The sequence below is a fragment of the Lynx canadensis genome, chromosome A1 (genome assembly GCF_007474595.2).
Source record: "Lynx canadensis isolate LIC74 chromosome A1, mLynCan4.pri.v2, whole genome shotgun sequence".
NCBI classification, from domain to species: Eukaryota; Metazoa; Chordata; class Mammalia; order Carnivora; family Felidae; genus Lynx; species Lynx canadensis.
This window is the reverse complement of record NC_044303.2, coordinates 112,258,305-112,280,111: the sequence shown is the minus strand read 5'-3', so window position 1 is coordinate 112,280,111 and position 21,807 is coordinate 112,258,305. Positions and strand designations below refer to the sequence as shown.

The following is a 21,807-nucleotide window of genomic DNA, read 5'->3' as shown; positions in this document are numbered from 1 at the left end:
TACCTACCCTAACGTGGTTATGATGATTCAATAAATTAATATTTCTATAGCACTCACAATAATCCTTGACCCAGAGTTAAGTGCTATAAAAGCATTTCACAAATATAAAGCAAGAGGAATTAGCAAGCAAACCTACAGATAAGGGAGTGAGCCTAGGAGATTTAATAATAATAGTAAAAATAAGAGCGGACATGTGTGGAGCACTTGCTATGTGACAAGACGTGCAGTATCCTTGTCCTGTATCAGCTCATTTAATCCCCACCACAGTCCTATTATTTTTACTATCCTCTTTTTTTTCTAATCTTTTAATGTTTATTTATTTTTAGGAGAGAGAATGAGCATGAGCAGGGGAGGACAGAGAGAGAAGAGAGATACAGCACTCAAAGTAGGATCCAGGCTCTGGGATGTCCACACAGAAGCCCGACACGGGGCTCAAACTCACAAACCATGAGATCATGACCTGAGCCAAAGTCGGACTCTTAACTGACTGAGCCCCCCAGGTGCCCCGCTACCCTCTTTTTACAGGTAAGGAAGCAAAGGCACAGGGAGGCACACTGTGGTAGACTAGCATTCTAAACCAAGAAGTCTGACTCTAATTCACCAGACTGTGGTAAACTGTGATCTGCAGTAATTTGTTCATCACTCATTCACTCATTCATTCATTCAGCACCGGCTGTGGGGCAGGACCTGGATTCCTGCTAGGACAAGAAGGTCCTCTGAAGCGCATGGACGGATGGGGAAAACCTTGAATGAACCTTTGTAGGTGTGTGGAGTGGTGCCAAAGAGAAGTGGGTCTATAGACCATGAAGGCCGACAGCAGTAACCTCTCCCAGATCGGGATAGGGTAAGGGAGGGGCAGGTGTGCATGGTCTGGGAAGGCTTCCCTGTGAAATGACATCTTTGCAGGTTAAGAAGGCAAAGCAGCGATCAACCTGGCCAACGGCCGGGGCAGAAGCCTTCAGATGGAACAGATAGACAGCAAAGGAGCTTGAGTTGCAGTTTTTAAGAAACTGAGGAAGAGAGGGTGTGGCTGGAGGGACGGGGGACTCGGCTACAGTGCAACCGGTGAGAGGCAGCTCCCAGGACCCATGTCAGGAGACAGGGCTCCCTTCCAAGAGGCCTGGGGGAGAGGCCAGCACCCTGCTGTGAACATGAAGCAGGAATGGTTAGAGAAGGAGGACACAAAGCAGGACTAGGCCGGGTGAGGCCTGTGGGGACAGGCCAGCGAGCTGTGCTGCGAAAAGTATGGACAGCTGTGAAGACGGGGCACGAGCCCTCATCACGGGCCTCACCCACACCACCAAGAACGGTAGGTACGTGCTGCTTGTGCAGTGCCGGCCGCAGGGCAGGAGAGCCTACTGTCCCACAAAGTGGAGCTAAGACTTCCCTAGGCCGCACCGCCTCATCTGAATGCTCTTGAGTCCCTTTCATACTAAGAACATTCAAACAAACTGGAAAGCAAGGAGGGAACCCTTTACAAGATGCCCAAAGTCCCACCACTCAAAGAGGGCGATGTTTGTATCTCTTACTTTGCCATGCTTTACATAGCGGTTGCTGCCTTAAATATTTGCAATCACGGTGTTTACACGACCTTGTGTTGTCTCTCCTTACTGCATAAGCATTTACTCTGCGAAATTCCACAGATTCTATAATCAGGAGTCTTTACACCAGTATAATATTTCATTCAGAGCTTTCACTGTTTACTTAACCAACGTCCCATTGTTGGGTCTTTAGGTTAACTCCTTACTTGCACGTAGCCTTTCTCCCTTATCAGCTGTTTAAATAGAACTGAAGTGGGTTAATGGGGAAAAAGTAGTTTATTTCAAACACTCTGGATACATACCATAAATATAATTTCTCAAAATCTTGTACCAATTTGTAGTCCCACCAGGGATGCTGAGTTCTGCTCCCTCCCTTTACCATTGTCTGCTTTGGATATTACTATTTAAAATAAATATTCATGGGGCACCTGGGTGGCTCAATCAGTTGAGCATCCAACTTCAACTCAGGTCATGATCTCACATCGTGAGTTCAAGCCCTAGTCAAGGTCTATGCTGACAGCTCAGAGCCTGGACCCTGCTTCAGATGCTGTGTGTGTCTCTCTCTCTCTCTCTCTCTCTCTCTCTCTCTCTCTCTGCCCCTCCACTGCTCATACTCTCTCTCTCTCTCTCTCTCTTTCTCAAAAATAAAACATTTTAAAAATTTAAATATTCATTATCTGGTAGGACCCAAACCAAAATGCCATGATACTGCAGCATTAATGTGGTTTTCCTTGATTGCTAATGAAGATGCACATTCTTTCATGAGTTGGTTAATAATTGCTTTTCTTTCTTTTTCCCCTGAATTGCCCTTTGATGTCTGTCCTTTGCTCATTTATTTATTAGGGCCTCCTTTGAAAATATCTTTGTTTGTGTTCTTGATATAGTGAAGATGTTTGTCTACAGTGAGGTGGTGCTGAATAAATAAATGGCAGGGTGAATGTTAATGGTTCGTCTGTCATATTTGCTGCAAGCATCTTGTAGCATGCTTGGGGGAACACACAACACTCTCAGTTACCCACTGGAGTCAGGGCCCCTCTGCTCCACAAGGCTGCCTGAAGCCTAATTCAACACTGCCTGGCTACCCCCTGAACCATTTCCTGTAGGCTTAATTGCTCAGCTGCCCTAACCATTCCAAGTATAAAGAATAAAACCAAGTGTTGTCCTCAGGAAACCTCAGCCTGCATCCCCCTCTCCCTCAGAATGAGGCCCTGGGGAGGGGGGTCACTATGCAGAACTGTGCTAAAAGAGAGCCAGCAAAGAGGAGGCAACTGGCTGCCCAGGGTCCCACAGGGTGGGGGAGACACTCAGGGAAAGGCACACTGATCTCACCACAGGAAGTGTTGTCTCTCCGCTCCCTGGACAGGAAACCAGCCTTGACCACTTAGGATCCACCTGCTCAGCGGATCTATAAGGTGGTGCCCTGACACCTGTGGGGTTTCCTGGAATCCCACACTCCTGCTCAGTCACCTCCTCCTCCCTCCGGCAAACACTTTTCTGAAGCAAATGCACTGGGAAGAACTGGCTTTCCTCAGAACGTGGCCTTGCTAATGGCCACCCTTACCCACTCCCTTCGCAAACACACAAACACACACACACACACACACACACACACACACACACACACACACACTCTTCCCCCCCACCCCCCGACCCTGACCTTGTAGTCTACACAGCCTAGATTTACTGAGGATGAGCAAGAAAGACAGAGACTCTACCTTCATGGAACCAGCAGACCAGAAGATGACCCACAACACACTCCCAAATAAACTGAACATAGTACAGTGTGAGGTTGTTGCACATACAATGTAAAAAGTAAAATATACCAGTGGCATAGAGAGTGACTGTGAGAGTGCTGGTGTGACTGACTCTGAAGAGTCACTATTCCGGCTGAGACTTCTGTACAGAGGAGCCACCTGCCAACACGTGGGGAACAGTAGTTTGGGCAGAGGGGTCAGCAAGCACAATATCCCAAGATGGGGCCAGGCTCGGCATGTCTGACAGAGAAGACAAGGCACTGTGGTAGAGCATGGCCAAGGAGAGAATGGCGGATGGTCACGAGGGGACGGGGCACTGGCAAGGACTGGCTTGGACTCTGGGTGAAATCAGGAGCCAGTAGGGCATTAAGCAGGGGTTTACCTACAGGAGATCACTGTGTGAGGAGCACAGACTACAAGGGGGCAGGAATGGGCCCCTGCCATTGCCACCTGGTTAACTCCTCCTTATCCTTCAGACTGCAGCCCGGTGGACATTTCCTCTGGGAAGCCATCCCCACCTCCCCACCTGGTCAGATCCCCTGGTGAGGCCCATAGCATCAGCTTCCCTTCATCACATCTAGCTCTGCAGTAATTTCAGGTGCATTTCTGGTTGTCTGATTAACGTCCATCTTCCCCACTACACTCTGAACCCCTTGGGGACAGGCGCATCCCTCCTCTGTTCACCTTATCCCTAGCACCTTGCACAGAGCCTGGAACACAGTGGGTGCTCAATCACTGTGAACAGAATAAATATGGAAATCCCTAGGGTCAGCCAATTTTCCACTCCCTCAAGGAATGGTTTCCTGCTTCTATTTCCTCCCACCTCTGTGTCCCCCACACATTGCATGTACCCCTTCCACAGAAGCCAGCCTGACCATAAATAGCTGCAGGCACCTACACACACACACACACACACACACACACACACACACACACACACACACCAGACTATGCCCCAAAGGGCAGAATGTGTGTGTGGTCCTTCATCACACCCCAGGGATCACCCCGGAATTAGGGCCACTGTGCACAGAACTGCCTCACCCTTATCCACCTCACCCTGCCTCCTCCACCTGCTCAAAGACCCCCACATGAGTTTGGGAGAGTCTGCACCCAAAAGGCAAGTCAAAAGTCAAGACCCCCCTCTCTCTCCCAGTTGAGCAGCATCATCCACAGACAGGCTGGCAGCAGGAGGCCCCCATCCTCTCCTCTACCCATGGCCCCCCGAAGAACTCACACAAACAGGAGTGAGCTGTGCTTGCAAAAACACATGGCTGTATTTTGCAAACAAAAGATGAGCATACGTAGTCTACGGAGTACAAATGGGGGCAAAACAATGGGTGGTCTGACCTCTGGTCTGGCCCTGGAAGTTGGGAAACTGGTCCGTATGTTTAGGGCCAACTAGTTTTTCCAACAAAAGCTTGGTGCCCATGATCCCTGACGCTGTCAGATCCCACTTACCTAATCAGCATTGTTAATTTAAAAATCTATGTCACATGCTCTGAGAAACCTTGGCAGGTAAGAAATTCCTTGTGAAAAATAAAATGGATTATATTTTTTGAAGGGAAATTTGTATTAAAAGCCTTAGATGAGCATGCCCCAATGGCCCAGTGATTCTGAGACACGATCAATTTTTAAAGGGCTGCCCCAAAATTGAGCTACAAGAGTATATGTCACACGCCACTGAGAGAACATGGTTCAAGACAATCTAAACATTTAGCAAAGAATAATTAAAGTAATTACAGTACATCTGTACAGTGGACTGGGCTGCACCCAAAATAATGACAACAATCCATAGCATTTACTGAGCACTTACTCTGTCATAGGGACCACATGAAAAGCTTTTCATGCAGCATCTCATTCAATTCTCCTTCTGCCATAGGTCCCATTAGCATCACAACCTCACAGGTTAGAAAATCAGTATTGAAAAGAGTGAAGTCATCTGCCCCAGGTCACATAGCTGGTAGTAGGACTCACACCCAGGCAGTCTGACATGGAGACACTGAGCTCTCAGCCACAATGCTAGGTGACCATATATGATGCCATTAAAGAGAGACCGTAGAAGCAAAACCTGTCATATGGGAGAATGTTGACGATACAGAGACAGGTAAAACAAGTGGGTTTTCAAACAGGACACGCACACTGATCACACCTGTGCACATGCATGCAAACAAACACAAAAGTGCTGGGAAAGATAACACTGTTAGCATTTTGGTGTAGACCTCCGAGTGGGTGGAAGTGTGTTCTTTTACGTTTTCCTCTGCTTGTGTTTTCTGATTTTTCTGTAACAAACATTTTGGTTTTGTACCAAAATTTTTTTTGAAAGACTAAACATTTTGAAAAGTAATGCTATTGCCCCAAATCACTCCCTTGGTCTCATCTTCTAGATAAACCCACATGTCCAGCGGTTCGCCTTGCTTCAAGTACAAATCCAACTGCATGCACAGGACTCAGGACATGGCCTGAAGCCAGCTCATAAGCTCTGCTGGCCCTTCATGGCTCAGCGTCCCCTCCAGGTAGCCAAGGAGCTCAAACTGGGAAGAGACGGTACACATTTTCCACTCTGTCCCCAGCAGCCTGCCCTCTCCATCCTCCCAGGACCCCCTTTGGGTACTTGCACCCCCAGGGAGTTGCTGGGCTGACAGCACAGAGCTGTGTGAGCTGGAAGAACCTGGCAGTTTCTGCCCTGGCTTCAGCTCTGGCCTGGGAGCCAAGCCCAGGGACCCTTGGAGCCTGAGATACTCCATCCCCTGTTGCTGGGTCTAAGAAGGAAGCACTTCCCCAAGTGCCTGAGGGAGGCAGGGTAGCCCAGAGGCTGGAGCCCCAATTCTCCAGCCCCTCCTGACCTAGCCACCTGGCTCTGTGGTCTTAGACCAGTTATTTCTTCTCTCTAAACCTGTTCCCATGCCTGTCAAAAAAAGAATGAAAATACCAACTTGGAAAATGATTTATAAGAATCAAAATAACATAGGTTAAAATACATACTATAATGATATCGATAGGTAACATTTCCTGGGCACCAACTATGGGTCAGGCATTCTGTCGGACACTTTACACGTGTGATCTTCCACACCTCTCACAGCCACCCTGTGACATGCACTATGACACTCCTGCTTTACAGAAGGCACAATGAAGGCTCAGAGTAGTGAGGTCACTTGCACTGGTAAGTGATGAAGCAGGAATCTCTGTTGCCCTGCCTTGGCCCACAACACTACGCCACAGAGCCTGGCACATGTCTGGAACATGAACTTTGTCCAAATGGTTACCACTGCCATGTCTCCCTGCTGGGCAGAGCCTTTAGAGAATGGTATGACAGCAAGGAACCCCTGGCTGGTTCTCACCACTCCGCAGGCAGCTCGCACAGCCATGTACCAACTTTAGGAAGTCTTCCTCTCAGAGTGACCAAAAATCCCTCGGGCGCATCCTTTGAGCCAGCCGCAGTGACCACAGGCAATGACTTTGCTCCTGTACAACCTATGGCAACCTCCCTCCAGACCTGGCCTTGTGCTCTGGCCACCAAGGCTGCTGGCCCAACAGGGACAACTCACGCCCTAGGAGTCAGGCCTGCTGGCACTCACACCTGGCACCTGTTCCAAAACCCTTTCAGTTCTCAGAAGATCTGGGCCGCGGGCCTGGGTCTCTCAGCAGCTCAGGACAGCATGCTTGTCTGGCCAGAGGGAACCATGCGATTCAGAAAAGCAGCGCCCTTAAGCAGCCTCTAAAGAGTCCAGAACAGCCGGTACCGCCGGGGCACTGGCGGTGTGCGCGGGCTGGAGTCTCGGTGTGCAAGTGTGTATAGAAGCAAGGGGGCAGCGGGTATGAATGGGTGTGTGCGCGCGTGGCTCCCAGTGTGCGCCGCGGAGATCGCGGTCCCGGGGCGGGGAAGGTCTCCTCCCCCCACCTCGTTGAGAAATCTCAGTGAGTCACCGAGTGGTTCTGCATATTAATGAGCTCGCTGCCGCGAGGGCAGGAGCGGATTTAAAAGAGGCCTGGGCGGGCGGAGGGAGGCTGCGGAGACAGCGCGGAGCCGAGAGCGGAACGCAGCCGGCACCAGGCACCCACCGACGGGCGCAGCGGGAGCGAGCGGAGCAGAGCCGGAGGCGCGCTCCGAGCAGAGAGAGCTGAGCCGGCCGGCCGGGCGCCCTCCCCAGTCCCTGCTCCCGCGCCGCGCCCCTCCGGCCAGCATGAGGCTCCTGTCCGCCGCGCTACTTCTGCTGCTCCTGGCGCTGTGCGCCGCACGCGTGGACGGTGAGTGCCCGGGAGGTCTCTTGTCGCCGTCCCGTCCCGTCCTGGGGCACCTGGGCGCCAACTGCTGGGCTTCCAGGGTCCCCCGAGGTCCTGGGTGGGCACCTAGGGCGGTGGGGGGGGGGGGGAGGAGACCGCACACGCAGCTGAATGATACCCGTCGCTCTCTCTCCCAGGGTCCAAATGTAAATGCTCCCGAAAGGGGCCCAAGATTCGATACAGCGACGTGAAGAAGCTGGAAATGAAGCCAAAGTACCCGCACTGCGAGGAGAAGATGGTTATGTGAGTTCTGGCTCCTCACCGTGAGCGTGTGCGCGGGCTGCTCTTAACCCGATGCTGGGGCACAGCATGGGGCTGGGTCGGTGGGGCTAACAGACATTCCTCTGTGCCTTTGGCAAGGCCTTGGAGGAGGCTTTGTAATTGCCCAGCAAGTCCCTAGGACGCTGGCGTGACAGTCTGAAAGAGTTTGGAAAGAGGGACAACTGCCCTGTTCTCTGGAAACAGCCTCTGGGTGTTCACCCTTGCTAAGATTCAAATGGGTAGCCTAGGTGCTTGCACTGCCCACCATTCTGGGGTGATCAAGGGTTAAATGGCTCTGGTCGTGCCAACTTTAGAGCATCGGGATTGAAAGTGCTCCAAACTCACCCAGAACTATTGAACTTGCACCCAAACTGGGACGCATGTTGCCTTTCTGTTGCTGGAGAGAGAATTAAAACAAATGCTGTCTTTAAGTCCTCAGACCCAACCCTCCTTTCAGAGCCTTTTCCCTACCAGGGGACCACAGCCAGCTTTTTTGGCTGCTAGCGATTTCATGTTGAGACTGATCCTTGATCCTCCACCACCGGCTGGACTCTTGTGGGTCCCTGAGCCTGAGCAGTGCTGGGCAAAGTGATCTGCTGGGGTTAACGTGCCATGCGGCTGGAGCCCTGCTTGGTGGGGATGCAAAGAATATTTTTAAAACTGGGACAGAGTGAGAGAACACGGAGTTTCCTTGCCCCTCTGCCTTCCCAATTAACCACTTGAGTCCAGCACCACTGTTTCCCCATCAGTATGCACTTGGCCAGGAAGGAAGCCCTTGGCAAAGCAGCTACCGTGGTCTGCCACGGACCATTGGCCCCTCTTCCCCTCCCCCAGAAACAGGACACACTTTATTCTCAGTCTGGGCAAGTGCCTTCTATCCGCTGGCCCCGATGGTCCCAAGGCCTCCGCACAGTGTATGCAAAGGCAGCCCACCTCCCCCCACACACTGCCACCTGGGGGCTGCACAGTCAGGCTGAAGTTAGGGGAATTTGCAAAGCCACCAGGCTTAAGCCGAACCCCACTGCCTTTCTGCCCAGGCACATAAATCAACCCCTGTCCCTTGCCTAGTAGACGCAAATCCAGAAGAACTGCCGGAAAATCTTTTTTTGGTGGGGGCTAGTGTTCCCACAAGCTAAAGGAGGAGCTACAAGTCCTTCATGGTTTCCAGCTTGGGGGCTGAAGATGACAGGGACGTAGCAAATTAAGTTTGCACTCCTCTAAGTACTGAGAACCACCCCACACCCCATGGCCAGGTGCCAAGACCTTGCAGAGAAAGAGAAGCAGGGTATGGGGTGCAGAGACTTCTCTAAAGGACCCTCAATAAACAGGTTTACTCTTTCTCCCGACTAAATTTTTTCAGAATAGAGAGGAAACTGACAGCAGGCAGGTGCGAGAAGGCTTTACGCAACCTTGTGAAAACTGGCAGGGGCCTCAGGAGGTCCAAACACAGTCACCAGTCTCCTTCCTAAACCTTCACCCACACCCAGCCCTGCCCACAGCACTGAAGGGCTGAACATCCTCTCCTGTCTCAAGCTCCTAAGAGTCTCTAGATCAGATGCAGGGCCAGCACTTTTTGCCAAAGCAGGTTTTCAGCCACAAACGCTGAACAAAAGCAAGTCTTCCAGTTCACCCTGAGTCACCCAGAAATCTCTGATGAGGCTGGGGGTGGGGTGGGGAGGCCAGTGTGCTTTGCAAGTGGGAGTAGACTCCAGATTTTATAAAGGGCCATTTGTGCCCTATGAACTCTTGCCCAAACCCTCAGCACCCCAGAACCACTGAGGAGAGGGGACACAGGACCCAGAATTCCTGAGCAACTGCTGGGAATATAAATCGTCATGTCTTTACCCCACAACCAATTTTCATAGTCCCAGTGTTGTGACAAGCATTCAAGGACTGTGGTGGGAGGGCTGAGTGTCTTCCCTACTGCCCCGACCTTCAGAATTGGGAATCCCCAGCCTGCACAGTGACCTAACTGAGGAGGGCATCTTCATCAGGCTTCACATCCCTTCACTTCAAGTGCAAAAGCAGCACTGTAGGCAGAGAGAGCAGTGGGTTAAATTCCCGCAGAGTGACCGAGTACTATGGAGAGGAGAACAAGCACACTGCACTGGGAAGCCTGGCCCCATGCTTGAAGACCTAGCAGGAGGGACAGGACCTGGGGAGCGACTGGTCTCAGAGGGCCAGTGAAGGCAGAGCCCAGTCCACAGCATTTAGCAGAAGAGCCACCCCTGCTCTAGGAAGCTTAGGCTGCAAGGGGGGGCCTTGGAAACTCTGAGCACAGAGAAGGGAAGAGAACAAGTTGCCCAGAAATATTCTGCCCCCATTCTGGTGGCAAGATTCGGTTTTTCTCTCCCTGTCAACAGGGAGACTCAGTTTGTGGTGGCCCTGCTCCCATCTAGAACTTTGCCCATGTGCCCTGACACTTTACCTTTGAGAACCTGCAGGGCCCTAACTGCCCTCTCTCCCTCCCTTCTTTCTCTTCCCAATCCAGCCTCCAACTGCCCCTCTTTGCCCCCTCAGCTCATTCCCCAGCCCACCATCATCTGTTCGTGCCATGACCACTCAGGGAGTGGCACCTCTCACCTTCCCCTTTTCCACATCCCCTAGGTGGTCCTTTGTTCTGGAACACCATCCTTCCTCCCCTACCCAGAAGCTTCCTCCTAAAATCCTGCCACCCTGGCCCAGCCCAGGGTGAGAGGGGCATGGCAGTCCTGGGCAGCAGTCCTGCTTTCCCTGTCCAGGCTGGAGCTCACACACTAAGGCTTCTCTTTCTCCTTGGCCATCTCATCTTCCAAGACAATTACTAATGACAGGAATTCTCCACATTGCATCTACCAGGTGCTAGGCACTCTGCATACATTATACCCTTTCATTACCCGATAACCCTAAGAGGTAGGTCCTATTATTAAACCCATTTTATAGATGGGCAAACTGGTTAAGAGAAATTACCCAAGGTCCTACAGAAAGAGCTGGGATTCACACCCAGGCCCTACACTCTGTACAGTGCCACCTGCTTTTCTGCCGCACGGCTAGGGCCTCCACTCGGTTTGGCACATGGGCTGACAGAGGCCTGAGGGGAGGAGGTCTTATTTTCTTGCTGGGGGCTGAGACAACTGGGACTTCAGGCTCAGGAATCAAAATGGGCTGCAAGGCCAGCAAGACTTAACTTCAGGATCCGTCATGTCCCAGCCCCGGGACAGACTTCAGAGGATCAAGGGGTGCTGGGGTTTGAAGGGTCAGACAGAGACCACCCATGTGCAGGGCATGTCTGAGCCCTGCCACGAGCAAGTTCCTTGTACCCAAGGAAAGGGGTCTCGGCGTGTGCACCTTGCTGATATTAGCTCTCTCCACCTCTCCAATCCTAGGTTTAGAGGAGCTGGAAGAGTCCCCAGAGCTTTGTTCTCCAAGGGAGGCATGAGCCCTGTAGGCAACAGCCTTGTGGGGGAGGGGGTAGGGGGAGGGGGACTATCCCAGACCCTAAGAACTCCAGGGGAGAAGTGAGAGCCAATCACTCCATACAGGGTTAAACTGTATGTGAAATCGGAGACTAAGGGGACACCCAGAACCTTCCAAAGAGGCAGCCAGGCAGTGAGCACCAGGGCGCGTTCCCCTGACAGGAGGAAGGCGGCCACATTTTCAGGGCCCTCCCTGACTGGGACAGACCAGGGCGGCCCACAGGCCACACTGAGGGGCTGCCCTTCAGGCTCCTCAATCCTGCACCCCACGCTGCTCCGTTTCAGCATCACCACCAAGAGCGTGTCCAGGTACCGGGGTCAGGAGCACTGCCTGCACCCCAAGCTGCAGAGCACCAAGCGGTTCATCAAGTGGTACAACGCCTGGAATGAGAAACGCAGGTATGCATGCCCCCACCTCCTCACACCTACCTTCCCACCAGCCCCAGGTCTCAGACCCCGGCTAGCTCCTCTAGCGTCGTCGAAGGGGTGAACACCCGCTACAGTAGCCACGGCGAGCAGAGAGCCAAGCCTGTTCACATAACCCCATGGGGTAAGGAACTCGCTGCTTCACAAAGCAGGCCCTTGCTCCCTTGGACAACTGTAAGCATCGAAAAGTTATCCTTTCGTGAACTAAAGTTTGCACCATGCTAACGTGTTAAGCTGTAGTCTCAATTCCTCTTCTTTTTAAAGCAACCTAAGTTCTCTGACCCTCAGTTTCCCTCTGTCAAGTGAACGGGCAAGAGGCTGGCATGGCTCTCTGGGACTCTTGTGTGGTGAAACATGACCACTTAAGTAACTGTGTTTATTAACTGTAACACAGGGTACCCCCACCACACAATGAGGACAATACCTTACCAACAAACACTTCCTTCCCTCAAGGGGCCCCCGTGTCCCCTGCTGCCCAGAAAGCTGACAGACTCCCTCCCAAGCAGGTGCAGGCAGGGACCTTGGACTTGACCCTTTAAAATCAGAGCCACTGTTAATCTCAGGGGGTAGCAGTGGCCAGATGACCAGAGCTGTGAACCAGACCCCTGTCCTCTCTGGGTTCTGTTTCCACAATCAGAAGGCCACTCTCCATCTCTGATCTCCTGTGGTCCCATGTCTGGCAAGTTCCCCGTTTCCCCATACCACATAAAAGTGAGCGTGTCCCAGGGCACAACTACTCCTCCCACACTCAGGGCCTGTCTACACCTGTACCTATATACCGTGTGTATATATGTGCACACACACACAGAGGGGACTTCCTTGGGAGCTGGGCCCAGCACCCCATTCTGCAGAGAGGGAAACCAGGGTGAAGTGGAAATAGGGAGTGACTTCCCTGGGAGCACATGGCAGAAAGCCAGGCCTCCCAAGGTCACCTTCTCCCTGCCTGGAGTGGCTGCCCGAGCCACCCCTCCCGTTGCTCCCCCCTCCCCAGCCCTTCCACTCGAGGCTCAGCCCATGACCGGCTCCCCCACAGCCCACACTCAGGCCCAACCCCACTATCTGAGCCCTTTGCACTGCCTCCGAAACTGCCTCGTCTGCAACTGCTTGAAATAGAAACTGATGAGAGCAAGAGGTTATTTTCTGTGGATCTGATGGGAATGAAGCCCTCTTTCCGGTCAGGGCAGGCAGCTCACGTGGCCGAAGCAGGACCCGTCCTGTCCACTGCCACTCTCCAGGCCCTGCGTCATCCAAGTGGAATGGGGCTAAATGCAGGGCCAGTCTGTGAAGCGGGCTGAGACCATCTGCACAGGACTGAGGGCAGACACTCGGGCGATGTGCACAATTTGTCCCTCAGCCCTCCACCTGGGCCATGGCTCTGACGACGGGGAGGCAGGCATGTGACAACGCAGCCCTGCTCTTTTTAGATCTGCAAATTCCAGTGAGGAGAGCCACTCGGTGACCAAGCCTCCCGTGGCTTCATTACAAAATGAATTCATCCTCTTTCTAGGGAGGCCGAGGCATCCTGGGAGAGGAAGGGGACGATCTCTTGCCCTCCCCACCTCCCCTCCCCCTGTAAAAGGCTGGAAATGTCTCCACGAATGTAGAATGGAGAGAAAGAAACTACCGTGAAGTCTCCTTTGCAGAGACAGCAAGAGAATGCTAAATGTAGGGTGCAGGAAGGAGATGCCAGCAGGCTGGCCCAGGCTAGTCATGGGGGCTGCTGGCAGGCCCAGGAGCTGCTGGTCTGTGGAGCCAGCCTAGCAGCTCCGCATCTGAGAGCCCAGAGCTCCCGGATGCCACGGGAAGCAGCAGCATCGGGCGGAATACAGTCAGGTGGTCTTACTCCAAAACAAGGAATGAGGCAGAGGAATGGGTGGGCTGTCTGAGTACGAAGCATGGCCCTGAAACAGCCATGGGGCAGAACAGAAGGGATTTAAGATCTGAAATAGAGACAGTCTGGGAGGTGAGGGGAGGGGGGGAGGTCATGCAGGTCCTACAACCACTAAAAGGAAGTGACCTGGAGCCACAGGCCTCTGGGACAGGCCCCAGCCCCACTAACCACCCTTCAGTCTTTAGGCAGCAGCTTCCAGAACTAGCATTTTTCCGGAAGACATGCATTCTCTGGGCAAAACACAAGGGAAGATACAAGCCTGAGTTGAAGGATGGGATGCCCTGTCCTCCCCTGCCCCATCCCTGCTCATGCTAGACACAGACCTCATTCCCACCGTGGACATTCAGTGTTCGTTGGGCAAATCTTAAGTCCCTTGTGCCTCAGTTTCCTCATATATAGAGAGGGCTTGCTCCATAGGGCTTTGAGGATCGCAGAGGTTGAGAATGCACAAAGCCAAATTCGGGTAAGATTTTGAGGTCCATGCAATGACCTCCTCTGAGGTGTCCCCCCTTCCTCCTACTTCTCCCAAGCTCCTGCCTTCCCGGGAGGGGCACTCCCGAAGGCAAGGATGAAGCAGCTTAGCCCCCGCCCTGTGTCATGTCCTGAGCCACTTAACGTGGGTGTTTTCTCTTCCCAGGGTCTACGAAGAGTAGGGTGAAAAATCCCTCATAGGAAAACTTCACACCAGCTGGGAGACGAGCAAAGGACTCTGCAGATAAAAAACAAACCTTCTCTTTCTCACAGGCATAAGACACAAATTATATATTGTTACAAAGCACTTTTTACCAAGGGTCAGTTTTTACATTTTATAGCTGTGTGCGAAAGGCTTCCAGATGTGAGACCCTTCTCTCTTGTGCTCCAGACTTCATCACACACTGCTTTTTACCGAAAGGGGGGAAACTCATGCCTTTCCTTTGTAAAAAAAAAAAAAAAAAAAAAAAATGCTTTTTTGTATTTGTCCAGACATCACTACATCTGAGCTTTATAAGCGCCTGGGAGGAACACAGAGCTTGGTTGAAACATTTCATAGCAGCGTTGCTCCGTTGCTAATGCGGGACGCTTCCGCTCAGAGGTCCTGGCGCCTCCACACAGCTGCCACGGGCTCTCCTGGGCTCACGGTTGGTCACAGCCTTGGGGGGACGCCACAGTGGACCCCGTCACCGGGCAAGCAGAAGCCAATCTCTCTGCATCTGTTGTGTGAGGGACTCAAATTTGTCTGCTACAGAAATGTGCTTCACCCCCCCCCACCCCCCACCCCAGCTAACTTTTACGTATTCTAGGAAACATTTCCAAGATTCTGGGATGGCAAAGCACGGGGCCCTTAAGGAAGGCGTTGGGTCTTCTCTCCTTCTTGTGAAAGGTTCACTGCTTCAGTATTTACTGCTTTGGAAGCACGCGAAGTTCCCAACACTGTTAGCGAAACCTTACAACAACACTTAAAAAGAGACCAATCCATGCACAGTACACGGCTACAGACACACTATTGATGATGGAGAACCTTCAAAGCATGTTTCTTTCCCTCCTGGTGGCAGAACACGTGGTACGGAAGCATTCTACCTGTAAGGCCCCGTGTAATTCTTCAACGTTAAGCAGCACAGTCCTCTCTTGAAAGCTACGGCGACCCCACGCCCTTTCCTTTGTACATAGACTCTTAAGAACGCCCCCTCCGCACACTGCCCCTTTGGTATATGCCTCGTTGTACTGCTGTGTCATATGCTATGCACGTGTCAGAAACCATTAGCATTGCATGCAGGTTTCATATCCTTTCTAAGACAAAAAGAAAAGTAATAAAATATATTTGAAACGTACCCAAATTCTAGGCTACTGACTTTTTTTCTATCCAGTGAGGCCAGGATGACAACCATATGTTTACCACGTTGTGAATAAACTGGCACAAGTGCACTGAGAAGGAAGGAAAACTGGCGTTTCCCAAATACCTGTCAATATTGTCACCTTTGCGGGATGCCATCACAGTCCTAAAACCAGAAAGCTAGGTCTTAAAGTCTCAGGATGGGTTCATCGGATTAACCAGGTCCATACATATGGAATTAAAGGGTCACAGTAGGGTCTCCATTCAGGGAAGATGGCAGATGGGGGACCAGTCAAGATCCCTGTGGTCCAGGCCCCCATGATTCCACTGGGATGCAGGGAGAGTTGGAAAGTGCCCAGCTCGAGGCTGTGGGGCTCTGGAGCCAGGCTGTCTGGAAGGTACATCCAGAGAGATGCTGAAGCTCTCTTTCTGCTTCTGCAAGCCGGGGGTGCCGAGCGCATACCTACTCAGGATACCAGTGCCTGGTGAGTGCATGGTAAATGTCAGCACCCTTAATATTCACAAGATCTGGCCTCTCCGTACTTTACACAAACCACCCACAACCCCACAGCCCACTGTATCCAAGGTGGTGGACAGGCCTCCCTGTGCCCACCTGTGTCCCCCACATTCCACAGGGCTACCTAAAGGGACAGCCACCCTGTCCACACTTCTTGTTCACTATGCAAGGAACCAGCAGCCAGGCACTCAGGTGCACTTCACCTCTGAGGACAGTTTCCTGACATGCACGGCTGGTTCTGCCAGCACTTAGGGGAACACACAGCAAGCACCCTGCCCTGGCGTGTCCTCAGCAGAGTGCGACTATCGACCCTTTCCAGCATGGCCTCACCTCCTGACAACGCCAAGTTAAACCAACTGTATTCCTGAGGAAACTGAGGACCAGAGAGGTGAAGAAATTTGCCCACGGTCACTCATCACACTGCTCCAATAGCTGAGCCTGACAGCGTTTCTGCTGAGGGGAGTAGGAGAGAATGGGCGAGGGTCACTATACCAGGGCTTAGTCCTGCCTTTCCCTGTGTTACAGAGAGAGAAGGAAGACTGGACAGGGACACCAGACACCGACAGAACAGAGGAGGAGAGTCCCAGTAAGAGGGGGCATACCAGGGCCGGGGAGAGCAGAGGCCAGACCTCTCTCCTTGGGAGCCCTGAACCCTGCTTGGCCCCAGATCAGCACGCCGTGGGGCCTCATGAGGCGGGCCCAGTGTAAGAAGTCAGCTGCAAGAGCCCCTCCACCAGCCTGGCAACGCAAAGGCACAACAGCATGGGGCCACAGGGCATGGGGTTCTCTGTGATGCAACATGAGTTTCAGACTTCACCTTCCGCTCACTCTAAACACACTACACACGCATCCTCCCCCTGCTCTCTCTGTCCCATCTGTGGTTCCAGGACGAGTACCTTCTCCCCAGCCCTGCTGGTCCAGGTGTCCCCTTGGTTCTCTGACCTCCCAAAGCACAGAATGGATTCCTAGGAACAGTAACAATGTCCCTTCATGGCATGCCAGGCACTGACCCGGGCCCTTGCCCTGCACACTTTATGTCCACCCTGCTAGCCATGCTGTGCTGCAGGGGCCCAGACAGGTCAAGAAATTTGTGTAGGAGACACAGACAATCAGTAGAGGGAGAAGTGGACTTCGAGCCCTAGTGTGTCAGGGAGCAGAAGGGGGGAGAGACTTGGTGTAAATATCTCCTCTTCTATAGAGACCGTGTGTCCCTGGAGAACAAACCCTGGGCTATGCTTCCTGGATGGCTTAGACGCTGTCCATCAACAGACGATTATTAGCTGGACCACTAAGAATAGGCTCTGGGCCCCAACACTTCACCAAACACCAAACAAGGGTCCTCCGATGCCAGACACTGGGCTCTGCCCAGGGAAGATGCTGATTACGCAGCTGTTGTTCATCCTTTTTCTCCTTGGGCCTTCTCAGCAGCCCTATGAGGTATCCACCTACCACATTCCAGAAAGGAGAAGGACTCCAATGCAGCAAAGCAAGGCCAGGCCACCTTTCCACGTGGCTCGCCTGGGCCTCCCTGGGGAGGCATGCAAGGGCACTGGGGCACACAGGCAGCCCAGGCCCCCATGCAGGCTCCACCTCCAGAACCACTGCTTCCTCAAAGTGGGGCACAGCTTGAGTTCCAAATGCCACGCCCCCGACCCCTTCCTCCTCCAGTTTCCTGAGCAGTCCGCAGCGCCACACCAGGCTTGACGCCAGGATGGCCACATCCTCATGAGTTCTGGCCCAGCTCTCTGCCTGGCCAAACCCTCTACCGCGAGCTTTTCCTGGTCAGCTTGGACACCACATCAGGACCAGTTACATAACTGCAAGGCCCGGGCCAAAAGAAAGATGCAGGACCCTCTATTCAAAAATTAAAAATGTCAAGACAGCAAGACCAGAGCATCAAACCCCAGCACAGGGCTGTGTGTAACTCACATGTGGCAAGCCCATGGAGCCAGCCTTCTAGCAACTCTAACACCCATCCAGACAGCTCACCTTGGCCCTGAGTTATTATATGACTTGTTCTCCACAATTTACATTTTTTAAAATTTTTTTAACGTTTTATTTATTTTTGAGACAGAGAGAGACAGAGCATGAATGGGGGAGGGGCAGAGAGAGAGGGAGACACAGAATGGGAAGCAGGCTCCAGACTCTGAGCCATCAGCCCAGAGCCTGACACGGGGCTCGAACTCACGGACTGCGAGATCGTGACCTGAGCCGAAGTTGGACGCCCAACCGACTGAGCCACCCAGGAGCCCCTGACTTGAATATCCAACAAGATGTGCACCTAGGAGCCAGGGACCATGTCTTACACTTCTTTGTAAAAACCCCAGAACCTAGGACAGCACCTGTGAGGTACTCAAACACTGTGAATTAATCTTCATCTGGAGCACCCTCAGAGCACGCTCTCTGCACCCACTTACTGAGCTACCACTACGTGCAGAGGCCTGCAGCGAACACCATGGGGAACGCAGGTCTGGTGAGGTGCCGTCCCGTCCTCACGGCCAGAGTCCACGGTTCATCCACCCAGCCACTGTCTCATTAGGAAGCATTTGCTACATGTCGCACACCGTGTTGGTTGCTGGGAATGACCCCTCCAGAAACTCCCAGGCTACGAGGGAGTCACAAACCCAGCTGAAACTGCCTGCTGGTCTAAGCACACTATGCTAGAGGGCTGCATGGCCAATTTGGGGGCTACTCCAAAGGGACAGCCCACCTAGTCTTGGAGGAAGCAACCCCTGACCAATACCTCTACCAGCCTGGAGAGGGCTCATGGCAAACTGCCAGTAGTTCTCAGACAAAAATAGGAAGTGTTGATTCCAGCCTGGCTCTGATGTGGCCTGTGGTTTCTGTGTCCAGTGGCGATAAGGCAGGCCAGCAAAGACAGGGAATACCACAGGGACTGCTGGAGGAATTCAGAACACCAGCCATGCCCCAGTTGAATGTCCAGGGAAACCAGCCACAGCTCCAACATCTACCCCCCATTTCATGCATGTCTCTTCCTCTCCCTTGTCTTTGTCTGCTGTCTGGCCTGCCCAGTGATCCATGGCTGCGACCAGCCTCCCCAACCTTAGGGGCAAGCAAGCCGACCACGGCTTTTCTGGGCAACCTCCCACACAAGGAAGACATCATCCCACTTTAGGTACCTCAGGGTATTCTCCTGTTCTCCTCTTTTTGAAAAGTTGAAAAGATATTCTCAGAGGTCATCAAGAAAGCAAGAAAACCCAAATTGTCTTACTTTGAAGGTAACCTCTCCCAGCTTCCTGCTCTCCAGATCGCTCTGATATTTGCCACCAGAGGGCAGCAAAGAGCAGATGTACCTGAGCCCAAGGCTCTCCAAGGTCCCCCGGGGGGCCCTGTGAGAACAGTGACAGCAGTGAACCAGCCAGTGAAACCCTGTACTGAGGACCTGCTGTGCCTTATCGCACTGAATCCTGCAAACAGCCATAGCAGGGGCTTCTATCAGTAGCTCCCTTTCACGGATGAGAAAACCAAGGCTCAGTGAAATGAATGCACTGTCCACATTCATGAAGCTACCAGGCAGTAGACACAGGATTCGAACCCAGCTGTATCTGGCAGGGCTTTTGCGCCCTGAAGTGCACACTGCCTCCTGGTTCCTGCTGACCCCGGGCCCACAGAAAACTGCTCTGCCCTCACCTGGGGCTTTACTCTTGTTTAGAGGACAGAGATCAATCATGCACTTAACCTGGACCACCCAGAGCGCCAGGCTTAGCCAGGCTTGTCCTGAGTGTGCCTCATTCGTCTTTTGGAGGCTAAAGATGGCAATCACCACACACTCCTCCGGGCTTGTCCCGCTGACCCAACAAAGTGAGCCCGACAAGTGCGCAACGGCTGCTCTTGGCCCACGTCTGGCAGACGAAAATTCTGCTTGAGAACCAGCAGCCACAGCCTTTTCCCACAGCCACCAAGAAGGCTGAGCAAGCAAGATGGCTGTGCTGTGCTAGCATCAACTTCGACTCGACCTTTAAGCTCGAAACAAGGTGAAACCATTTTTGGTTTCAAAAAATTAATTCAAAGCTGGATTTGAAAGAATCAACCCCACTTCCTAATGAGAGTTGACATTGTGGGAAGAGTTGCAGGCATGTCTAATTGGATGCAAATGAAACTCTCATCTCCTATTCAACATTATTCCCCTGGAGCAAAAGGGAAGGTGGAAGCAAGCTACAGGCTCTTTCTTTCAATCCATTGTTTCCTAAGAATGTTTCAAAATTACAAAGGCTTTTGTCCCCTCGAAATAATGGCCTGCAAAGACAGACCTAATTACTTGCATTAATACAGTCAAAAAAATATTATAAACCGAGAGAATAAAGAGAGAAAGAATACCCTCCAAGTCCTTGATAGCTGCTAAGATACCAACCCTGCTGATTCCCCGCACTTGGAAGGGCAACCAAGTTTAATAGAAACTGTAACCGCCACCACAAATGGTATTAATTGAGTGCTTTCTCAACAAACGCTGTCCGTAGCCCCGTTTTACAAATGGAGAACTTAAGGCTTAGAAAGTTGAGTAACTTGTGCATGTTCACACAGTGGCCAAGGGGGTCTTGATTTTCATTTGGACACTTCCAGGTAGGGTGACCATATGTCCTGGTTTGTCTGGGACAAGCCTGGTCTATGACTGCTGTCCCAGGGAAATGATGAAGAGTGTTCCCTTTTGCTCATCACACAGTGAGTACACTGGGCCTGGCAGGAGAGTACACAGGGCATGGGATTGTGCGGTATCTGAGACATGCTTCTTCAATTTACCCCCTTGAACAACCTAGTTCGAAGCAAGCGTTGGCCCTTTGGAAGAAATGGTGCCTCTTTAACGCCAAAGAGCACCCTACAGAATCCGGGGCAGTCTCCCGGTTTCTCCTGCTCCACCCTGGCCTGCCTGTCTGGCTAGATAAAGACTGGAGCTGACTGACACCCATGGACTGTTCTCTTTGGGGGGGGGGGGGGGGGGGCACATGGTACTCTGGAGACCCATGTGTTCAGTGAAGGTCCAAATCCAAATCCCTACCCCCTCTCCGTGTGTCTGAAATTCCCCAGACAACTGGAGTATCAGACTCTGGTTTCAAGAGAACAAAATCAGCCAAGGGGCTGTACTTCCCAGAGGACTGAGGTAAATCGTTCCTTGACAATTCGGTTGGCACACTCTGTGAGGGGTAACGGGATATGGGTGGGCCATTGACATCCTATTGTGATTCAGGGATGGAGAGCTGAAGCATATCCGGGGGACTGGGGAAACCCCCGCAGACCCACAGTGCTTTCCCTCCCCCTACATCAGTACTGAAAACTACTCCCCTCCAACTGCCTGCTGCCAGATTTGGTCAAGTCTGGAGTGCTTTCCTTAAAGGCTCCTTCTGAGCCTGGAAGGAGCTGAGGTGAGAGAGGGCACGGCCCCAACTCGCAGGCTAGGCTGAAGCCTCACCTTGCAGGGCCACCTGAGCTGGGGCAGCGCTGGGGGGCACGGGAGTCCTTCAGGCTCCCTGACTCAGCTGTCCTCTCCGTGTTTAGCCCCATAGGCTGGCGTCCTGCTCCCGAGGCTTCAGGGTACATCCAGCTGCTGCTCTGCCTGACCTGACCTGTCCCAGATCCTTAAGGGGTTTTCTGGACCTCTCCCCTCCCCCAGCCATTCAAAGAGCCCCTCATGGGAAAGATACACAGAAGGGACCCAGGCCCCAGCTCCACGTCCCATCCCCAAGTGTCTACAAGGCTGAGAACACAGGCTGTGAGCCAGATGGGCCCATTCAAATCCTGGCTCCTCTCCTTTTTTTTTTTTTTTTTTAAGTTTATTTATTTATTTTGAGAGAGAGAGAGAGAGAGAGAGAGAACAAGTGGGGGGGGGGGGGGGGGGGGGGGGGGGGGGGACAGATG

The 21,807-nt window shown here is 52.5% G+C and overlaps 1 protein-coding gene across 1 annotated transcript; it reads left to right on the top strand.

Moving 5' to 3' along the window:
• Positions 1 to 7,279: 7,279 nt before the first annotated feature.
• CXCL14 (C-X-C motif chemokine ligand 14) lies at positions 7,280 to 15,423 on the top strand. The gene is made up of 4 exons (XM_030318569.1): positions 7,280 to 7,540; positions 7,714 to 7,819; positions 11,578 to 11,691; positions 14,247 to 15,423. Exons 1-4 carry the CDS (start codon positions 7,477 to 7,479, stop codon positions 14,260 to 14,262), a joined length of 300 nt encoding a protein of 99 aa, XP_030174429.1. The 5' UTR covers positions 7,280 to 7,476; the 3' UTR covers positions 14,263 to 15,423.
• The last annotated feature ends 6,384 nt before the right edge of the window (positions 15,424 to 21,807 follow it).

Excerpts from the sequence above, each read along its gene's own strand:
- CXCL14 (XM_030318569.1), top strand. The coding sequence starts at position 7,477 with ATGAGGCTCCTGTCCGCCGCGCTACTTCTGCTGCTCCTGGCGCTGTGC. Across the intron at positions 7,541-7,713 it reads GTGCGCCGCACGCGTGGACG|GGTCCAAATGTAAATGCTCC; the intron begins GTGAGTGCCCGG and ends TCTCTCTCCCAG. Across the intron at positions 7,820-11,577 it reads TGCGAGGAGAAGATGGTTAT|CATCACCACCAAGAGCGTGT; the intron begins GTGAGTTCTGGC and ends GCTCCGTTTCAG.